We start from the raw sequence: 18970 nt of genomic DNA on the forward strand, positions 1-18970 counted from the left end.
GAGCACATACACAATCCCTTCAACCCATCACTTCACTGAGGGGTAAGTCTGGCCTCAGCATAGATAGACTGCACATACCACCGCCCCCCACCCCCATAATACTTTACATATTGGCTGGGGACAGGGGCCACCTACAAAACTATGAAATAATGTAGGTTCCTTGGTTCAAAAACTGGCTTTGTTAGAAACAGGGATAAAAAGGGCACTCAGGGACTTGGCCTATATCCTCTGATGGGCTAATGCAGACCTGATGGGAGACAAGTTTCTAGGGACATCCAGAACTGTCTCTCCTCAAAAGGATAAATAGCTTTTATATAAGCTAAAAATTGGCCAAATTCCATAAAAAATGTTAATGATGTTGTAAACTCCATTCTCCAACATCACCCATCCCTCTAACACACATTCAGTGCTGTATATCCTTAAAAATAAATCTAATTACTGTCACTGCTAAGAACAACATTCCATATAGATCGTCACTGTACACTAAAATATTAGATATAAACAAAGGGAAAAATATCTACCCTTTACTTTCATTTCCTTTCCAAGAGCAATGCAAACCCAACATATGCAGACCTATATTGAGAGATGAGGCAGAGAGATGAGAAGAAATGCAACCTCTTTCTAAGGCAAGCCCTTCTGCACAGAGGCACCTGCAGCTCAGAAGTAGGGTCAGTGATGTCCAAGTGGAGAAAAAATCAGTCCTTTACAGTGTGCATTATTAAGAGTGCTTGTTGGTGCCTATGAAATGACTCAGGCAAACTGGCTAAAAAAGAAATTAGGCTTGGCTCATTTATATTCAGTGAGCACGTGCTGAGTGCCTTCTGATGTGCCAGGTTCCCAGCTAGCTGCTGGGATAAAGTACTGAGTTAGAAAGACTGCCTTTGAAAACTAGCCTAATAATGCAGGTCACCATTGACATCTCAGCCTCAGCATTGTTGACATTCTGGGTGGAAAAATTCTTGCTGTGGGGCTGTCCTGTGCAGTGTAGGATGTTTAGCAGCATCCTCAGCCTCTACCCACCAGTTGCCAGTGACACTCCCCTTCCCGGTTGTGACAACTAAAAATGTTTCCAGACAAATGTCTCTTGGGAGGCAAAATCATTCCCAGTTGAGAAGCACTAGTCTCACGGAAGAGAGAAACATTAAACAATTACACAATTGTCTGTAATGAGTAGTATGAAGAAAAGTACCCTAACCTGAACTGCATTAGGGAATTCCATATTTCCCTTCTTCAGTCAGCTTCAGATTCCCAGCAAGAACCTCCTTTAACTGGACTGATTTCCTACTGGGTGATTACCCTGAAGCCATTGCCCTCACTCTCTTGTCTGGTTATCAGCACTACCACATTCCCACCAGTCTCCTTTCAAATCTCTACATCTGTGATTTCAGTGGACTTCTCAGGCTCCAGCAGAGGAAAGGGATTTCCCAAGGCAGTGGGAGTGAGCCTCAGGGCCAGTCCCTTAGCATTGCTGCTGTGAATGTGAGTCAAGAGCTGCGCTGGCGAAACTCCTCCTATGTGCAAGGGTCCATCTCCAGGGCTTTCTCTCCAGCTCTCTGCCCAACTAAGGCACAGGATCTTACCTCACCTGCTCTCATTCAATTTTTCTAAATGAGCCTGGAGAGTTTTGTTAAAGACTCAAGACTTTCCTTCAACTCAGCAATTGTATCCTGAAAAATCTACTTATAGTTTTAAAAATAGTTTGCCTTGAAGCTTACAAGAACTCCAATTTTGCCTGGGTCAACAAATTTTATAAAAAATGTTGGAAAACAATTACTGAAAACTAATTTATTTAGCATGCCCTTTCTTAGACTGTATGACACATGAGCCAGAGAGCAAAATATTACCTTAATGGATCACTGATTTCTTCTAAAAAACCAATGAGAAAGCTTACAGGCTATTATGGGGATGACATACTTCAACAACAAAATGGTTTTATGGAATAAACTATAATATATAATACACACCTACATAAACTATATAATAAACTACAAAATAGATGACAACAACAAAAACTAATGGCTATGTAATCTCTCTACATCCTAGAATTCTCTGACAACCAAATGTCTTCAGCAAAATGAACTGAAGTCCCCGAGAACAGGATGCTTTTCTTTTACATCTATGGCTGACATTGTAAATTAAATACCCCCGCTTTTTCCCAGAGGCTGGGATCTTACTTTAGAATCCTTCTCAATACCAGATTTCCTTTTTTTTTTCCTGGCCAATGACACATGCTATCTTGGGAAATGCTTACCAAACCCTAAAGTCCAATCATTTCAAGAAACACAGCTGAATATTTCTAAGTAGTGATGCCAAAAACAACAAAACTCAGTGTCACACAGATGATCTTCAGAAGGAATTTCTACATTATTCATCTTCTGGCTAGAAGTCTTCAAACTAATGTAAGAAAAAAAAAAAAAAAAAAAAAAAGCACAAATGTGGAAGTAAGAAGACCTAGCTGTAAACTGGACTGGTCTAAGATTTCAGCAAACCTAGTTCAAAGCCTTGTGCTTCTCTCCATTACAATCAATGCCACCATAATCCAATTACTCTTTGGCACTGCGATAGGGATGGATCTTGGCCTCCATTTCTCCCACCTTCCACGCCCACCCGCACATACTGTTCCCCATGTAAAATCACTTGGATTGATCCAACGAGACATAGTAGAAGAACAGTAGAGTAGAAATCAGAATGTTTGGGTTCCATCCTAGCCCCCTTGCCAGGAAACTTCAGACCTCAGGTGAACTGCTCTGAGCATCAGTAAAATAAGGGAAGTGGACTAGAGTAGGGGCTGGCAAAGTTTTTCTCCAAAGGACCAGAAGAATAAGTATTTTAGGCTTTCTGGGCCAAGAAGCAAAACTGAAAATATTATGTAGGTCCTTATATAATAGAAAAAAAATTCCATACATTTTTAAGTGATGAAATTCAAAATATAACAATTGAATATCATTTTGTTGTAATACAGGCCCCCTAATAAGAAGAATGGAATCTGTTTGTGAAAATTGAAATTTGAATTTCATATAATTTTCATGGGTCACAAAATATTCTTTTGATTTTCTTCCCCCAACCATCTAAAAATGTAAAAACCAATCCTAGCCTGGGCTGTATAAAAACAGGCAGTGGGTAGACCTGACCCCCAGGCTGCAGTCTGCGGATTCAGTGTTCCTTTCAAGTATGAGAGTCTTTGTCTCTTGTTTTAAATCTGGATTCCTACTTCTAAATCGTAACTGATTCAGCCTTTCCATGGGGTTTTGTTTCTTGGCTGTCCTCTCACAAGCCTTTCATATGCTACAATCAGAGCCTCCTTTGAAGGTACCAGTTCAGGCTAACTAGCACTTTCAAGCTCAAGTCTTACCCTAGTCACTATCCAATGAATCAAACATGAATTTGACCAGGAGATTTCCAGGCACTCTCCATTCTGACTCACCTTACTAAATGGTCTCATCTCTTTGTACATCTGGGCACGCTTATTTCAGTCCTCTGTGGATGACCTCTATTTTTTAACACTTCCCTAATCCAGTGTTCTAGGGTATGCTTCACAGAACACAAGAGTCACTCTATAAAAAAAGCATCTTGCTCAAACACATTTGGCAAATATTGCATACCATCTCTCGTTGGAGAAGCACAACGCATATTCATATGTTAAAGGCTCTCCCGCTCAGTGAATATCTGCCACCCAGGGACTGCCGAATACCTTCCCATGTCGAGGTAATTCCCTACCTTATGAGTCTTGGTGGGTAGTAGAGCTCACTTCCTACTAGAGAAACTACCACCACCAGATTCTTGTGTTCTCAGCTCTCTTACAGCCACAATGTGGGCATTCATTAGCTGTGCCAATCAGCTGCTCAGACTCGGACTTTGAATTGGGGCTAACATCACAAAGAGGTCGAAGCCACGAAGAATCTATTCTGTGGGAGGCCCAGGGTCACAAGAGCAGCAACATCAAGTTTTCAGGAACAGAACCAGTGCTCTGAGCCGGTAAGGTCCTCGGAAGTGTATCCTCACCATTGTGCTTTTCCGCTATGATTCTGGCTACAGTCCTCACTGCTGTCTTACTTTGTGCCTGTTTTCCAAGCTTACTTTTGCAGTCTTTTCAGTGGTAATATGAGATACCTAATATCCTTTCAACTAACGTCTTTTCTGCTTACGAGGTAGTATTTGTTGCCTCCATCTATAAACCTGATACACTGCCCAAGTCTTGAGATCAGACGTTTAAAATGCATGCTATAGGAATCTTTATCAACTGCCATTCCACATGGATTAATTGGCTTGAATTTCTGAGTATATGCATATCTAACTATGTATGCAGCCAGTGTGATATTTTCTTTTTTTCCTTTTTTGAGATGGAGTCTTGCTCTGTCGCCCAGGCTGGAGTGCAGTGGCGTAATCTCGGCTCACTGCAACTTCTGCCTCCCGGGTTCAAGCGATTCTTCTGCCTCAGCCTCCTGAGCAGCTGGGACTACAGGCACGTGCCACCATGCCCGGCTAATTTTTTTATTTTTAATAGAGATGGGGTTTCACCATATTGGCCAGGCTGGTCTCGAACTCCTGACCTCATGGTTCAATATTTTGGTCTAACTCAGAATCATGAGACTCTCAAGGTTGGAAATAATCTTGAAATTCGTTAAATCCCCACATGAAACATGAATTCCTGATGCCCTTTAACAACCCTCCTGCTGAGTATCTGGCAGTCCCTGTCTGGAGAGTTTTATTAATAAGAAAATGACTTTTCCCTCCTCAAATGCTCATTCAATCTTTGGATGCTTATGGGAAAGATGAGAAATCTTTCCCTGCTGGCCCTAGTTCTCTCCATTTGCCCTAAGTTCTAACACTGTAGTTATTCCCAGCAAGTTTTACTCTCCATGTAAATTTTTCAAATATCTGAAGACCAATATTGTGGACGATTCTCCCTTCCCACCTGTACTTCCCATCATGAGGCTAAAGTATTCCATCAGGGTTTTCATCTTCCTGGTGGCTGTCCTCTGATGAGTTTTAGTTTATTTATATTGTTGTTACATAGTGTCTGCACAGTGTTTCTTTGACTCTAAGTTCACCAAAGATGTCATGTTCATCATTTTGGCTCCAAAGATGCTCAGCAACTACTTTTTTCTCAGATTTCTGGGACAACCCACTCAAAAAGATACCATTCTATTTTGGTTATAAAGTATTTTCAGCATAAGACTTTTCTTGTGGTACAAAGTATCCTTTCTTATTCAAGAAAGCATGTGTCTGATATTCACACTTATTCTTCAGATATTGTCCAGGATTCCATTCCATAAACTTGTGTCAAAAGTACTAAGGGTCTTAAGGTTTCTTTATTACATTAACTCAGTGAAAACATTCACCTGCTCATACATTTAAATAATGCATGGCCAGCTAACACCTGAATAAGCTGCAACTTTCAAAAATCCATTTTTGAAAGTGATTTAACTGTCTGTAACTGCTTAGTGGAACCAATGCCTTTAAAAATATTATTTATATTTTTATTAAAATTTAACAATAAAAAAATGTGAGCAAAATATTAATATTAATCATGTGCCTAATTAAATGGCATTGATATACTTCTAGACCTGTGATTTTCAGAGTGCAGTCACTAGGCCAGCATCATCAGCTCCACCTGGGGACGTTTTAGAAATGCGGACTCTTGGGTCTTAGATCCGGCCTACTGAATTGGAAACCCTGGGAGCGGGGCTCAGGAATCTGTGTTTCAGCAAGCCCTTTCTGTTGCACACTGTTAATCCAGGTCAATCCTAATGCAGTTTTAAAATCTCACAAACTTTTAAGATCTGAAGATGTCTCATTTGTCTAACAATGGACTCGCTCCTTTTATATATGAATAAAGTCAGAGAGTTCTAAAAATCAGCATGAATTTTGCTCTCATCCCCCAATTTTCTGGTATTTCTCTAACACCCATGGTTTTCAAAAATAATGTATAATTAATATGTTTATTAGCCAACACGATGTTCATAACTATATTTACCATGACATATGAACTACAAAAAGTCTAAAAGATAATAGATTTTCTTTTTCTTTTCTTTCTTTTTTTTTGAGACAGAGTCTCGCTCTGTCACTAGGCTTGAGTGCAGTGGCGGAATCTCAGCTCACTGCAACCTCTGCCTCCCGGGTTCAAGCGATTCTCCTGCCTCAAGCTCCTGAGTAGCTGGGACTTCAGGCACCCGCCACCACGCCCAGCTAATTTTTGGATAATATATTTTGAAGAGTGGTGGAACAGCTGTACCCATTTTCAAGTAGAGGAATGTCAGTTTCATCCCTTGGTAGATTTGATTTCTGACCAGGTTTTCCCTCTTTCTTCCAAAATGGACATTAGCCTCACTCTCTTACCTTTAGACTACCATGAATTTTTACTTTTTCCTCCTCCTCCATATCTTAACCTAGGAAACTACTCATTTATTTTGTTTTTTCATGTTTTGGTAAAGTTAAGTTTTCCTTAACTTGGCTTTACTATTGCAAATTATGGTTCATTCTAAAGTATGGATCCTGGAAAAAGCTTCTAAGAAGCCATAGTGTTGCATTATGGAGGCAGGCCTTTCATTTTGAATCATCTTTCTAGACATGCATGCAGATTTCAAATCTTTTTCACAACGTCACAAAAAGGATTTATGAATAATTCATAATCTCAGCATTTTAAAATAAGAAGTTATTTTATTATGACAGATTTGGAAAGCGGAAAAGTTTTACCAAATTCCCTAAATACCTAAAACCTTCATAAAACAAAAAGTAAGCTCTACCATAACGAATTAAATAGTTTAAAATATTTTGTGATGTTTATGTAGAAAATTGGGGGAAAAAAAAACACAAAGAGAAAAACATTTGCTGAGCAACTATTATGTGCCAGGAATTGTGCCAAATGCTTATATGTTTTTTCATAAAATCTCCATGACGACTTGTAAGTTAGATTAAAAATGGATGCTCAGTGTTTTGGTAATTTATACAAGATCAGATTGGGCTTGGCTTGAGAACACATAGCATGATTTGAAGTGTGTTTGCTTGCCCTATGTAACACACTACAAGTGCGGCAGATACTGAACAAAAGAAGGAATGGATTTACTTACATTGTTGTTGGTCACAGCAAAGTACTGCAAATTGCTCAGATACTGGATTTCTTCTGGAATGAAGGTCAAGTGGTTATAGCTTAGATCCAAATAATGTAGTTTGGTGCATAGGAAAAGCTGCAAGGGCAGATTCTCAATATTATTATGGTCCAAAGAGAGCTGCTCGAGGTTAGATAATGCCCCAATCTGTGCAGGAATATAAGCAATGTTATTGTGCCATAACTTTAAGCAGGAAAGATTCTGAAGATGCTGAAAGCTAATGATCTCTTCCACAGTTTTAAGGTTGTTTTCCCTTAGGTCTAACTCATGCAAATTATTCAGGCTGAAAATGGAGTGTGGAATGCGTTCCAGGTCACAGCTGATCAGTTCTAGGCTTTTCAGATTGACCATCTTTTTCAAGTTGTTCAACACAACCAGTTTGCTTCCCTCATTATCAAGGGACAGTTTCTGCAGTGAAGGCAGGAGGTCTGTAACAACCTGTGGGATCCGGGAGAGGCTGCTCTTCAAGTAGAGGGTCCTCAGATTTTTTAAGTCCTGAAAGCCCTCCAACTGCATAGTACTCAACTGTTCAGGGAGAACACAGCCTGAAAGATAAAGTTCCTTGAGATTCTTGAGGTGAAATACCCAGCGTGGGATTTTTCCCATTTCAGTAAATTTCAGGCGGAGGATTTTTAAATTCTCCTCTAGAAAGGCCAGTGCAGGATGGTCTACGACCAGAGATGAATGGTACACACGAAGCTCCTTGAGGTTGACCAGCTGTGAGACTGCAGAGGGCAGCTTCACCTCTGGGATAAGCTCCAGGCTTAGCACTTCCATTTCAGTTAACTCAAAGACATTGTCTGGAAGACCATTGAGCATAAAAAGATGTAGCTCTATCTTGTCCTGGGCATTTTTCACAAGCTTACTTTTCAGTTTCTCAACTGTCCATTCATTATTGAGGTTGATCTGTTTCAGTTTGTTCTCACTGACCTCTGACAGGAATATGGAGAAGCGTTTGGAATAAAGAGGATCATACTGATCAGCCAGATGAAGGATGAAGGCAAAGTCATTCTTGACATCAGGGATGTCACTGTAGTTGCTTTTTTCTCTTAATGCCTCAAAGGAATATTGCTTCAGGGAACTCCTCAGCATCCACCACAGGCTGTAGGAAGAGGTCAGACCGTAAAGTATAACCAAAATGACATAAAATGAAGCCAGGACCTTAAAGATTTCTGCCAAGGAATAGACACACTGGTAGCGCTTGTATCCTGTAAAAGCCTGCACATCAACTGAACAGTCGATTTCAAGAGTGATGTAGGTTAAAAAATATGGAACATAAGTTATGATGAGCACAAACAAAATGACTTTGACTATTATCTGTTTCAGATATACTCTATAAATGATGTCCTTCTGCTCCACGTGCATGCGGAATCTTCTCACTTTTTCAAAGATGGCTTTGGCCTGTTCACCCTCCTTCTTGTCCAGGACGCTGGAAGTTGGGCTTTCTATGCCAGCTGACTCCAAACCTGGCTGCGGGTAGGGCAATGACTGTTTGCTAGAATCTATGTCAGCTGAACACCCTGAGGACGAAAGCAAAATCTTGGACTTGGAGAGTTTCAGAGGCCTCACTGACTGCTCGGCCACTGTTTCTGACAGGGCGCGGGTGGTCCATGGAGAATCGAAGCATTTGTGAAGGATGGCCACAAAATGCTCGAGCCTGGAACTGGTACTGGGGTAGTGAAGCCAAAAGTTGCTACAGGCTGCAAAGATGAGCGTGTGCAAGAGCACCAGGTAGGGGAAAAACTTTGCAAACCAATGGAGCTGTTTCTCGTAACAGACGGCATCGATATAGGAGTACTGCTGTCGGTGGAGGTCATTCTGGATTCGGAGGGGGAGTGGAAGCGGTGTCCCAGGATTAGAGGATGTGTTCATGCTGGCTTTCAGGATGTCCCAAGGCACGGCACAGTGATTGTCAAATTCCACTTTGCATGGAAGACAGCACAGAACCCTGCTCTGCGTCAGCTGGAGAGCTCCGGCCAGCACGGCCACCAGCAGCATGATCAGTGTGATGTAATACCAGAAGACGTCCCACCATGGTTTTAAGATGTGATAAGATGACTGGGCATCTGCTAAGCATTTTAGCTCAGTTAGTGTAATCATGACTTTCCCTTGTAGGAGGACAGAAACTGGAAGAGGAAAATAAACACTACTGAAGCAAGTACTCAAATAAGCATTTCACTCTAATGCTCATACACACATGCCCTCCTTCCCAAGCAGGATTTAGCTCTGGGGTCAAACCTAAAAGGGAGAGCTGATCAAGGGGCACATAAGTCTTCTGGTTTCATTTGAAACCATAGGCCATCCAACTTTGAGCCATAGTCTCTTAGATGGGGGACCGTTTAGTGATAGTGACTAGAAAGAAATTTAGGGGGAGCTCTTGAGGTAATTATCTCATTACGTCTTGGATCTCAACTCCAGGCTAGGCTACTGAAAACCAGGAGTCAATCTGTCTTCAACTGACATTTGAAAAACTTGTTCCTATGCTCCTTCCTCCCTTCCTCACCCCCCGCTCTTTCTCTCTCTCTTTCTTTCTTTATTTGACAGGGTCTCACAGGCCTTAGACTCTTGGCCTCAAGTGATCTTCCCTGCTTGGCCTCTGAAAGTGCTGGAATTACAACTATGAGCCACCACAGCCAGCCACCTAATTTCCAATGGTCACATTGTACCTTCCAAAATGTCTGAGTAAGCTCCTTTCCACACCTTCTCCCATGTCTGAAGCATCACTTATAGCCCGAAAGTTGTTTTAGTCACCACAAGGAGCCTCTTTTAAGCAAGCTCTGCTTTGTAAAATTACCCCTTAGGCTTAGAGGGGTCTACAATTCTATGCCCAAAACAACCTGTCACTGAATGTATTATATCTCCTTTCCACACAAGCTTTCACTTTGTAATTTAAGTACGTGAGTATTAAAAAACTTTGAGTATTTAAAACTTGGGAAGTATTTAAAAGTTATGGCTTAAAAAAGAATAAGGAAGAAAAGCTCTGCTAGAATACTCGATCACGGGGACTCCCTCTCATGTTTAATGTTGTGATGGCAAAGTACTAAAAAGATAAACGAATAAGGTATATTCCATTATTAAATTATTTTTGACTTCAGGAAAACAAGATTATCTTGTATTTTCATACTGAAAAGTATTCAGACAACATTCCTGAGAATTTCTATGTTGAGTCTTACATACATCGTTTCAAAAATTGCTAATCAGTAAAATCCAGATCATCTATAAGATAACACAGAGTAAGGTAAAAGGAAATATGTGGGTCTTAGAAAATATCTGCTAAGAAAAAGAAGAAAAATAGTAATGGTAGCATGGTCCTCCCTTGCTGGTAGTCCAGCTCTAACCTATTTCCAAGGGCTTCTCCTGGATTTTCTTGAGTCTGGAGTCTTACCATCTATTCTGGGCCTGAGTTTCTCTCTAGACACCCTAGTATTAGTAGCATCCCCAAGGAATACTTTTTTTTTTTTTTGACACGGAGTCTAGTGGCGCAATCTCAGCTCACTGAAATCTTCGCCTCCCAGGTCCAAGCAATTCTCCTGCCTCAGCCTCCTGAGCAGCTGGGACTACAGGTGCATGCCACCATGTCCGGCTAATTTTTGTGTCTTTTTAGTAGAGATGGGCTTTCACCATGTTGGCCAGGCTGGTCTCGAACTCCTGACCTTGTGATCTGCCCGCCTTGGCCTCCCAAAGAGCTGAGATTATAGGCCTGAGACACTGTGCCCAGCCAGGAAGACTTTTTTTACTCTCATTTGCCCTCTTTCTGGGGTCTGGTATCTTGCCTTGAAGCTTAGAGTCCCATTACAGAGTCCCTGCTCCCTGTTAATAAGTCTCATCCTCAGCATATTCCTGACCATCTGACCCTGAACCCTACAGCTTCATGCTCTTGTACCTGTTAGGGCATTCTACAATTTCTGAGTTTAATTGCTGGACTGGAGCACTACTTTCTGCTTGTGTCCTCTCTGGGCATCACATTATATTATATGGATTCACCTTCCTCCTAGGACCTACAGGTGGATTATATAACTCTTCAGGGCTTCTCTCCTTCACTCCAGCTAAGTGGGTCTATTTCTAACTCTCAACTCTTCTCATTCCGCCTCACCTCTCTGCCTTACATAATTGTGTGTCAAGGTAAGACAGAAACTAAAATGAGAGGAATATATGAGGCAAAGAGAAAGTCCTGGGCTTAGACTTCAAAATACTATAAATATGATGTGGCCAGGGGTGTGAGGGATGGTAGAAAACACTGCTGGATGAAAGAAAGAACATGTGAAAAACACTTTAGGATTTTAGTTGACATATATGCATACTTTCAGCTAGTCATGTGATAGTTGTTATGTTGAAATATTGATTATAACTTCTGGCCATATTAATAGGTGAACCCAGATAAAGGAGCTGCAGTCCTCCTGTACCTGCCTGGTGAGATCACAATACTGAAACCCAATGCTCAGTTACAGGTTAAAGATAAAATGGGCCAAAAACCAACCAGGAGCTGTTGTTTCCAAACCATTTCCTACAGAGGAACACAGGCAATTGATGAAATTCAGCTGAGATAACAGATGACTAGGTGAGCCTGAGAATTTATCTTTACATTTTTGCACAACAACCTCACAGGTGAAAGAATAGTGGATTTGCTCCCAAGGTAGAACCAGGTAGGTGGAAGCTTTAGAAAATTACATTTTGATTCAGTCTGTGGTGGAAAGTCATTGAACTGGCTGCTCTGTGAAACAGTTCAGCTCTATGTCCTGAGCAGAATCTTGATCAATAAAATGACCATCCATCAGGGAAGTTGCAAAGGAATTTCTTGTAATGGATAAAAAGAGTGAAGCAGATAATTTCAAAGGATTCTTTCAGCTCTGAATTCATGTTTCATTTGTCCTCTCAAAGGTCCTGAGAATTAAATTAATTTAAGATATGCAACTGAAATTGCAGAAGAATGAAAACAACAGTAGCTCTAACAATGATAAGGGTATTTGACAGAGAGTGAATATTTAGTCAATAAAAATACAAGTCAACATTGACCAGAATAATGTGTTTTAAATATTTATACTTACTATAATGAAAAAAATTAAATAAATCAATATGCTTCAGTCAGGAGGTCTACACCTTTTGAAGTTTCTTAGACACACCATCTCTGTGTTTGTCTTCATTCTATGAGAAAACATAAATATCTTAAAATAGCTATAGTCATTCAAACAAACAAACTGAAGATACTGTCTCCAGAAACCCTCTCTGTCATAAGACTTGATATGGCAAATAGATTTTCATGCTCCTGGCCTCAAGCAATCCTTCCACCTTGGCCTCTCAAATGCTGGGATTACAGGTGTGAGCCACTGTGCCTGGCTTAGATTTTCACAGGCCAGTTTACTTTTCACACTGGGGCACATTCTGTCAAAGTTGTATCTACAGGGCCCCACTCATATTCATTAAACCATACTCACTCCCTGAACTTCTTTTCAATTACAGGGAAGTTCCTTCAGAAATTTAAACACAACATATTTTAAAATTCTGTATCTACAACACTTAGATGAACACTTAGTTTTTCTAAGTAGTCGACATATGTTAATTTATCTCACTCATTCCTTATACACAGTTGTTCTTATTTGCATTTTTCAGATGGCTTGTCACACCAAGTGATTTCTGTACCCATATTTAAAACCAAACATCTATCCAAATAAGTCTCAGTGCTCCTAAAATTTAGCCTACCAATCTCATTAGAAAAAGTGACAAGTTAATACACCTTTCCAGATACAGCTCAGAAATATGGCTGAAATTACTGGAAATTATGTTATTATTAAACATACTTAGGCTTTATATTTGTTTAATTTAGAGGTTAATAAAACCCATTTGTAACATTTAGAGTTCAATAATTTGTGATAGTTAAATTACATATATATTGATAATTTGAACTGTGAGAAAATTGTAAAATGCTAGAATTTGTTTTTAATTGAATGTAAAAATTATATCTTTTAGTACCTATGAAACCTCAAAAAAAAGTTTCTAGGGAGGTTTTGTATCATACAATCCGTTTTAAAAAGTACTTCAAATACTCCTAAGAGTACTGACCCCAAATTGTATTTAAGATATTTTTAGCAATAATCTTGTAAGCTTGTCATTTCAAATATCAAAAAGCTGGGCATGTCCGAAACTTACTTTGGGTTTACCAAGTCATGTGCAAAGCCTATTTTACAATTAGTCACCATCCAGCATCAAATTGTTTTGAAGGTTAGAAAGCACACTTAGTATGTATAAGAACCTAGCTGTATACTAATTCATAATTACATGGCACCACTGGAGTAAGAATTTCTCATTCACAATTCACAAGCCTTTATAAAAGTCTTACAACATATATCACATGACTGCATTTATGTGCACTGAGCATGATAAAGACATCTGATGTGTGAAACATTTTACGTATTCTTTCACAGCAGCTGCATTTGTAACATGCCAGAAAAGAATTTATTGCATAATTCAAAAATGCTACTCAGCCATGATTCTTTTTATACAATACAGTTCTCCTTAAATATCAGAAATACACTTTCTACTTTATTAATAATTTAACATCTGTTTTTCTACCTTCAAAGCATGTCTCATTTACATTAATTTGTTTTATACTTAAAACAAGCCACTGAAATAAATAGTATTACTCTTTATGTTTATATGCATAGAAATTAATGCAGGCTCAAAGAATTTACCTTGCCCAAGGTGACAAAACCTGCAAGAAATAAAGTTGCAACTGGAACCTAGGTCCTCAGACTCAAATCCCAACCTCATGCACACCAGACAACATGGTCTCAGTCAATCCAATTAACAGTCTTAGGTCTCTCAAAAGCTGAAGAAAAAGCTAATTATCGCTCTTTCCCAACTCACCCAATATCTGCATTATAACTGGGTTCTATTATAATCTTTTGAATAAGCATGTAAATCTAGTTTTCTGTAATGTCTTCCATTACATACAATCTACTTTTTCAGCTAAATATTTTCCTACTAAATATTTTCTACTGAACTAAATATATTTAAATATACAGCATCTGGATTTAAGTATATATAAAACATCTCAGCATTCCTATATATAAAATGATGCTAATTTTCCTATGAAGTGCTTAACTAGAGAGTTTAAGCATAGCTATCCTTTGTCATTATGCCATTTAATACTGTCTGTCCAGGAAATTGTTTCCAGACCATATTTTAGTAAACAATGGTGACTCAATCCAAATAAGATCTCTATTTCTAATATACAAACACACTAAATCATTCCAAAGAAATGTTAAGAGTAATGGATTTTGCAGTTCTAATCCCATTCTTTCAGCTTTTAAACCTCATTAAGAAGTCATAAAAGCTTTTTCAAAACACATGAATTCACTGACAATCTTACTCCAAAGTCTCTAAGACTGTAAAATCAACATTCAAGTTAGGCATCAGTACTTCCCAGTAGTCCTTATTTTACTTTGAAAGCATTTCTAAAATAACAAGTGAAAAAATAAACAAATGATGATCAGATGGTATTTAGTGTCATTATATACTGAGAACTGGAGGCTACTTCAAAGATCTGTCTCTGACCCCAGGCAGGGATTATAGCCGAACAATTCCAAAAAGCGGTTCTCTACATTACTCTCATTGAACACTGATTTAAAAATCACCTTAGAGCCCTTCAAAATGTTTAGTGCTACTTCCCATTAAGATGTTTTTTGGGACTAACATATATCTAACTGAAACTTAAATTCACCTTTTGTTGAGTTCTTTCTCCAGGAAACAATGCATCAGTATCTCTGATTAATTTGCCCCCTTTCTTTATGCTAAGTAACTCATTTAACCACTCTTGAGAGATTTAATGACACGCATTAAACATTTTCAAGTACCTAAATGATCACCAGCAGTAACATTTGATATACCAGTTTCCTTATGTCCCTTTCCATCTCTTTCAGATCTTGTTAGTACAGTGATTTTCAAATAACAAACACACTTCCCAAACTCACTTGTAGTTTTGAGACCTAGATTTTTCTAATAGTGGTTCTCTAACATTAATGGACATAAAAATCACAAGAGCTTATTAAAACATCACATGATGAGTCCATCCCTCCGAGTGGCCAATTCATAAGGTAGGAAGTAGGTCTCGAGAACTGCATTGCTAACAAATTCCTAGTTCATGTTGATGCTGCTGGTCCAAGGACCACTTTTCAAGAATCACAAATCTAAGACAGTGATTCTCAATCTCAGCTTCACCTTAGAACCTCTTGGGGCACTTTTAAAAGAAACCTAAACCCAGGCCTTACTCCCACAGAGCAAGTCAATTGGTCTAGGAGAGGCCAGATTTTTTTTTTTCCCCAAATCTCCCCAGGAGGAGAAAGCTTACAAGATAGACAATAAAGTTATCTGAGAAAAGCGCCTATCTTTTAAGTCTTCATGGAAGTTGCACTAGACATCTAGGATGCTCTCTCCACTCTACAGACTACAAAGTAACAGATACCATCTCCACATGAACCCTTCAGAGTCTCAGAAATGTGAAGCGGTAGAACAGTGAATCACTGAGCTATGGAGATATGCAGGATGGTTTGTGGGAGGAGGGATTAGAAACAAAGGGAGCGGCTGAAAGCCTATTTCAATTATGTGGGTGAGAAATAATAAGGGTAAAGTTTATAATATGTTCAAAAAGAAAGCCAAGAATAAAATAGTCAAGGGAAATTAAAATTCAGTACCACCTATAGCAACATCAGATAAAGAGGTCCACCCAGAGGCAGGAGTCAAGTGGATTCAGATTTTGATCCTATGATATTATAGTATCTTACACAGTTTCTAGCACATGGGGCACAATAAATATTTATATAACAATTAAATGTACAAAATGAAAAAGATCCCCCAACCATTCAAACTTTTAGGGTGTATTCAGGGTGACAGAGCCTTTCCCAGGGAGTGGCAAGAACTCAGCAGCAATAGAGATGGGAGGGTTTTTGCTAACTGTTCTGCATATTCCAAGCCTTAATGGCTTAAGAAAAAGTTTCATTTCTTGAGATTCTGTGGGAGGTTCTTTCACTTCATAGTGTTGGCTGGCACACTTTCCAGATGGTTGGAAGGTACAAAATGTCCTCATTCCTCAGGCTGGTTGTTGGTGCTAACTGCTGGCTGGTAACTCCTTCATGTGAGACTCCATGTGGCTCTTTGAGTGTCCTCACATAGCATGGTGGGTGGGTTCTAAGACAATACATTCCAAGCACAAAAGTAAAAGCTATAGCTCTTGTAAGGCATAGGCTTGAAGCTACACACTGACACATCCACCAAAATCTACTGGCCAAAGGAGTCATAAGTCCAGTCCAGATTCAAGAGGAAGGGAAGTGGACTCCACCTTTTAATGGGAGGAGTGGCAAAGAGTCTCCAGCCATGCTTAATCCACCACAGTCTACTCTCTGGCCATGCAATGATTTACATTCCTCTTACATGCAAAGCACACTAACACTTTCTCAAGATCCCCCCCAAAACTTCATCCCACTATGGCATCAAATTCAGGCTTGAAGTCCAGGATCTTGTCATCTAACTCAGTTCCAGAAAGCTGTGGGACAAGACCCTTGAAATTATTAGAAGCCCTACCATTTAGCTGAGAAGTTCTATGAGGCACTGCCTTCAATCTTTTTAAAGTTTTAATAAAGGGTCTTACAGCTATGCCTTTACTTTTATTTTCACCTTGAGACCATGTTTTACTGGCAGTAATGTTCTGGATCTGATCTGATCTTTGGACCTGAGGCCATTTCTTTCTTTGAGTATCTTTTGCTGGGTAGAAGAGCTGGGGATGAGAAACAGTTAGATTTACAATCTGAGAAAATTCAAGATTGGAAATACTTCCTCTAAAGTCTGCTTAAAATCAAAATAGTTTCTTCTTTAATTGGTCTCTTTCTTGAAATACTTTGATCATAGTATCAAACAAAAAGAAAAAGGAGTTAAAAAAGGAGTTAAAGGGGTCACTCGGAGCTTCTGATATTTTGCTGGAAAATCTCCTAAGCTAGATCCACAAGTTCATTAGGTTCATTATCTATGTTCCATGTTACTGCAGGTGATGGTCTTGCTGACTTTTTTCTCAATATAAAGCAAGGGTACCATTTGACATCCTCCAACAGCAACAGTATTCTAACTGCCCTTCAGGCCTTCACTGACACCTGGTCTCAAAGACAAAATGACAGATTTTTTATTATGGCAGCATCTCACTTCTAGGTACCAACTTTTGTTTTGATTCTTTATTCTGTGTAACAAGTCAAAACTTAGTGGCTAAACTAACAATTAATAATTTCTCATGATTCTATGGAATGATGTGGCAGTTCATATGGTGTTGGCTGGAGCGCTAGAATACTTAGAAGGCCCAAAGTGCCTCAGTCACAACACTGGTGCTTCTACTGATTGCTGGCTGGGAGCCCAGCTTAGGCTGTCGACCAGGGGCCTTGCCAGTCCTCTATATGGCTAATTAGGCTTCCTCACAGCAAGAGACTAAGAGCTAAGAAGGAATGTTTCAAGCACACAAAAGCAGACACTACAAGTCTCTTAAGGCCCAGCCTTGGAAATTACTCCACAACATTTCTGCCACATTCTATTGATCAAAAAACCTACCACAGCCAGCCAGATTCCAAGGGTGGGGAAATCAACTCCACCTCTTGATGGATAAGTTGCTAAGCCTTAGCAGCCATGTTTAGCCCACTGTAGGAAGTCATGACCAAATTTAAGTGGTGGTCAGTGCCACAGAAATGAATTATTTGAGAGAAAGAATTTAGTGAGTGAAGGACAGAATTGCTGTTCCCTCTATAAAATAGATCAGGAAGGCTTATTAGATAAGGAAGAGTGAAAAAGGATAGAGAAGCAGGGTCAATGTGGTAAAGGAGAAGCACAGTATTTCTGGAACACAAAAATCAGAATTCAAGGAAAGAAGCTGACATCATCATAAAATAATACAGAGAACCAAAGGAGAAGAGAGACACACAACTGCCTTTCCAGAGCTTCTGACCCAAAGCTGTAGTAAGATAATGGGTCTGGGAAACAATCTGATAAATACTCTAAACATTAGGAAAATTACCCTAGTCATCAGAAGCCCTCGGAGAAAGTTACTGAATAAATGAAATAAAATAAATAACTATAAATAGTAAGTAATAAATTAAATTAAAAAGTTACTGAGTGAATTAAAACTATGGGAAAAATATAGAAATTATAGAAATCCTAATGACATCCGAGTTGTTCTTTTTTTTTTTTGATGGAGTCTCACTCTGCCACCCAGGCTGGAGTGCAGGGTGTGATCTCGGCTCACTGCAACCTCCCCCTCCCGGGTTCACGCCATTCTCCTGCCTCAGCCTCCCACATAGCTGGGACTACAGGTGCCCGCCACCATGCCTGGCTAATTTTTTGTATTTTTAGTAGAGATGGGGTTTCACTGTGTTAGCCAGGATGGTCTCTATCTCCTGACCTCATGATCCACCCACCTCGGCCTCCCAAAGTGCTGGGATTATAGGCGTGAGTCACCGTGCCCGGCCGACATTTGAGTTGTTCTAAACTTTAAGGAATATTGCTTCACTTTTACTTATTTCTGGCAGTTACAGAATACATCATATATTTAATGTAGATAATATTTTTCTCTTTAGGGAAAGATCTCCCAATTCTTTGAAGTTTTTAGTAAGCTACTATATTTTCTAAAATCTACTTAAAATAAAAGAAGTTGCAGCCATATTCTTGTAAGATGAACACAAGCATAAGCCACGAGTTGCTGGATAATTCTTATAGAGAAGACAACCTCAAATCCTTCTCCATCACCTTTTGCTGTTTATAAGACTATTTTCCTGACCACACCCCACACCACAGTAAGCAAGTCATACTATGTAGAACAAAACCCACTGCCTATGTAA

At 39.4% G+C, this 18970-nt stretch overlaps 2 protein-coding genes across 6 annotated transcripts in view; both read right to left on the bottom strand.

The window, feature by feature from the left end:
- LRRC8B (leucine rich repeat containing 8 VRAC subunit B) overlaps positions 1-18970 on the bottom strand; it is a 70624-nt gene that overhangs the window by 4628 nt on the left and 47026 nt on the right. For 2 of the 3 annotated variants that reach the window (XM_045385554.3, XM_045385566.3), the window contains 2 exons: positions 12155-12251; positions 7071-9235 (listed from right to left, as the gene is read on the bottom strand). In XM_045385554.3, the coding sequence (XP_045241489.1) occupies positions 7071-9209 (2139 nt within the window). In that variant the 5' untranslated portion in view covers positions 9210-9235; positions 12155-12251. Of the gene's footprint in view, positions 1-7070; positions 12252-18970 lie in introns of those variants that run through there. The other variant, XM_074002060.1, reaches the window with a different exon arrangement.
- Positions 7118-18970, bottom strand: part of LOC102140959 (leucine rich repeat containing 8 VRAC subunit B) — a 58879-nt gene continuing 47026 nt past the window's right edge. For all 3 annotated transcript variants that reach the window (XM_065533241.2, XM_074002086.1, XM_065533232.2), the window contains 2 exons: positions 12155-12251; positions 7118-9235 (listed from right to left, as the gene is read on the bottom strand). In XM_065533241.2, the coding sequence (XP_065389313.1) occupies positions 12188-12250 (63 nt within the window). In that variant the 5' untranslated portion in view covers position 12251 and the 3' untranslated portion in view covers positions 7118-9235; positions 12155-12187. The remainder of the gene's footprint in view (positions 9236-12154; positions 12252-18970) is intronic.

Source organism: Macaca fascicularis, chromosome 1, assembly GCF_037993035.2.
Source record: "Macaca fascicularis isolate 582-1 chromosome 1, T2T-MFA8v1.1".
NCBI lineage: Eukaryota > Metazoa > Chordata > Mammalia > Primates > Cercopithecidae > Macaca > Macaca fascicularis.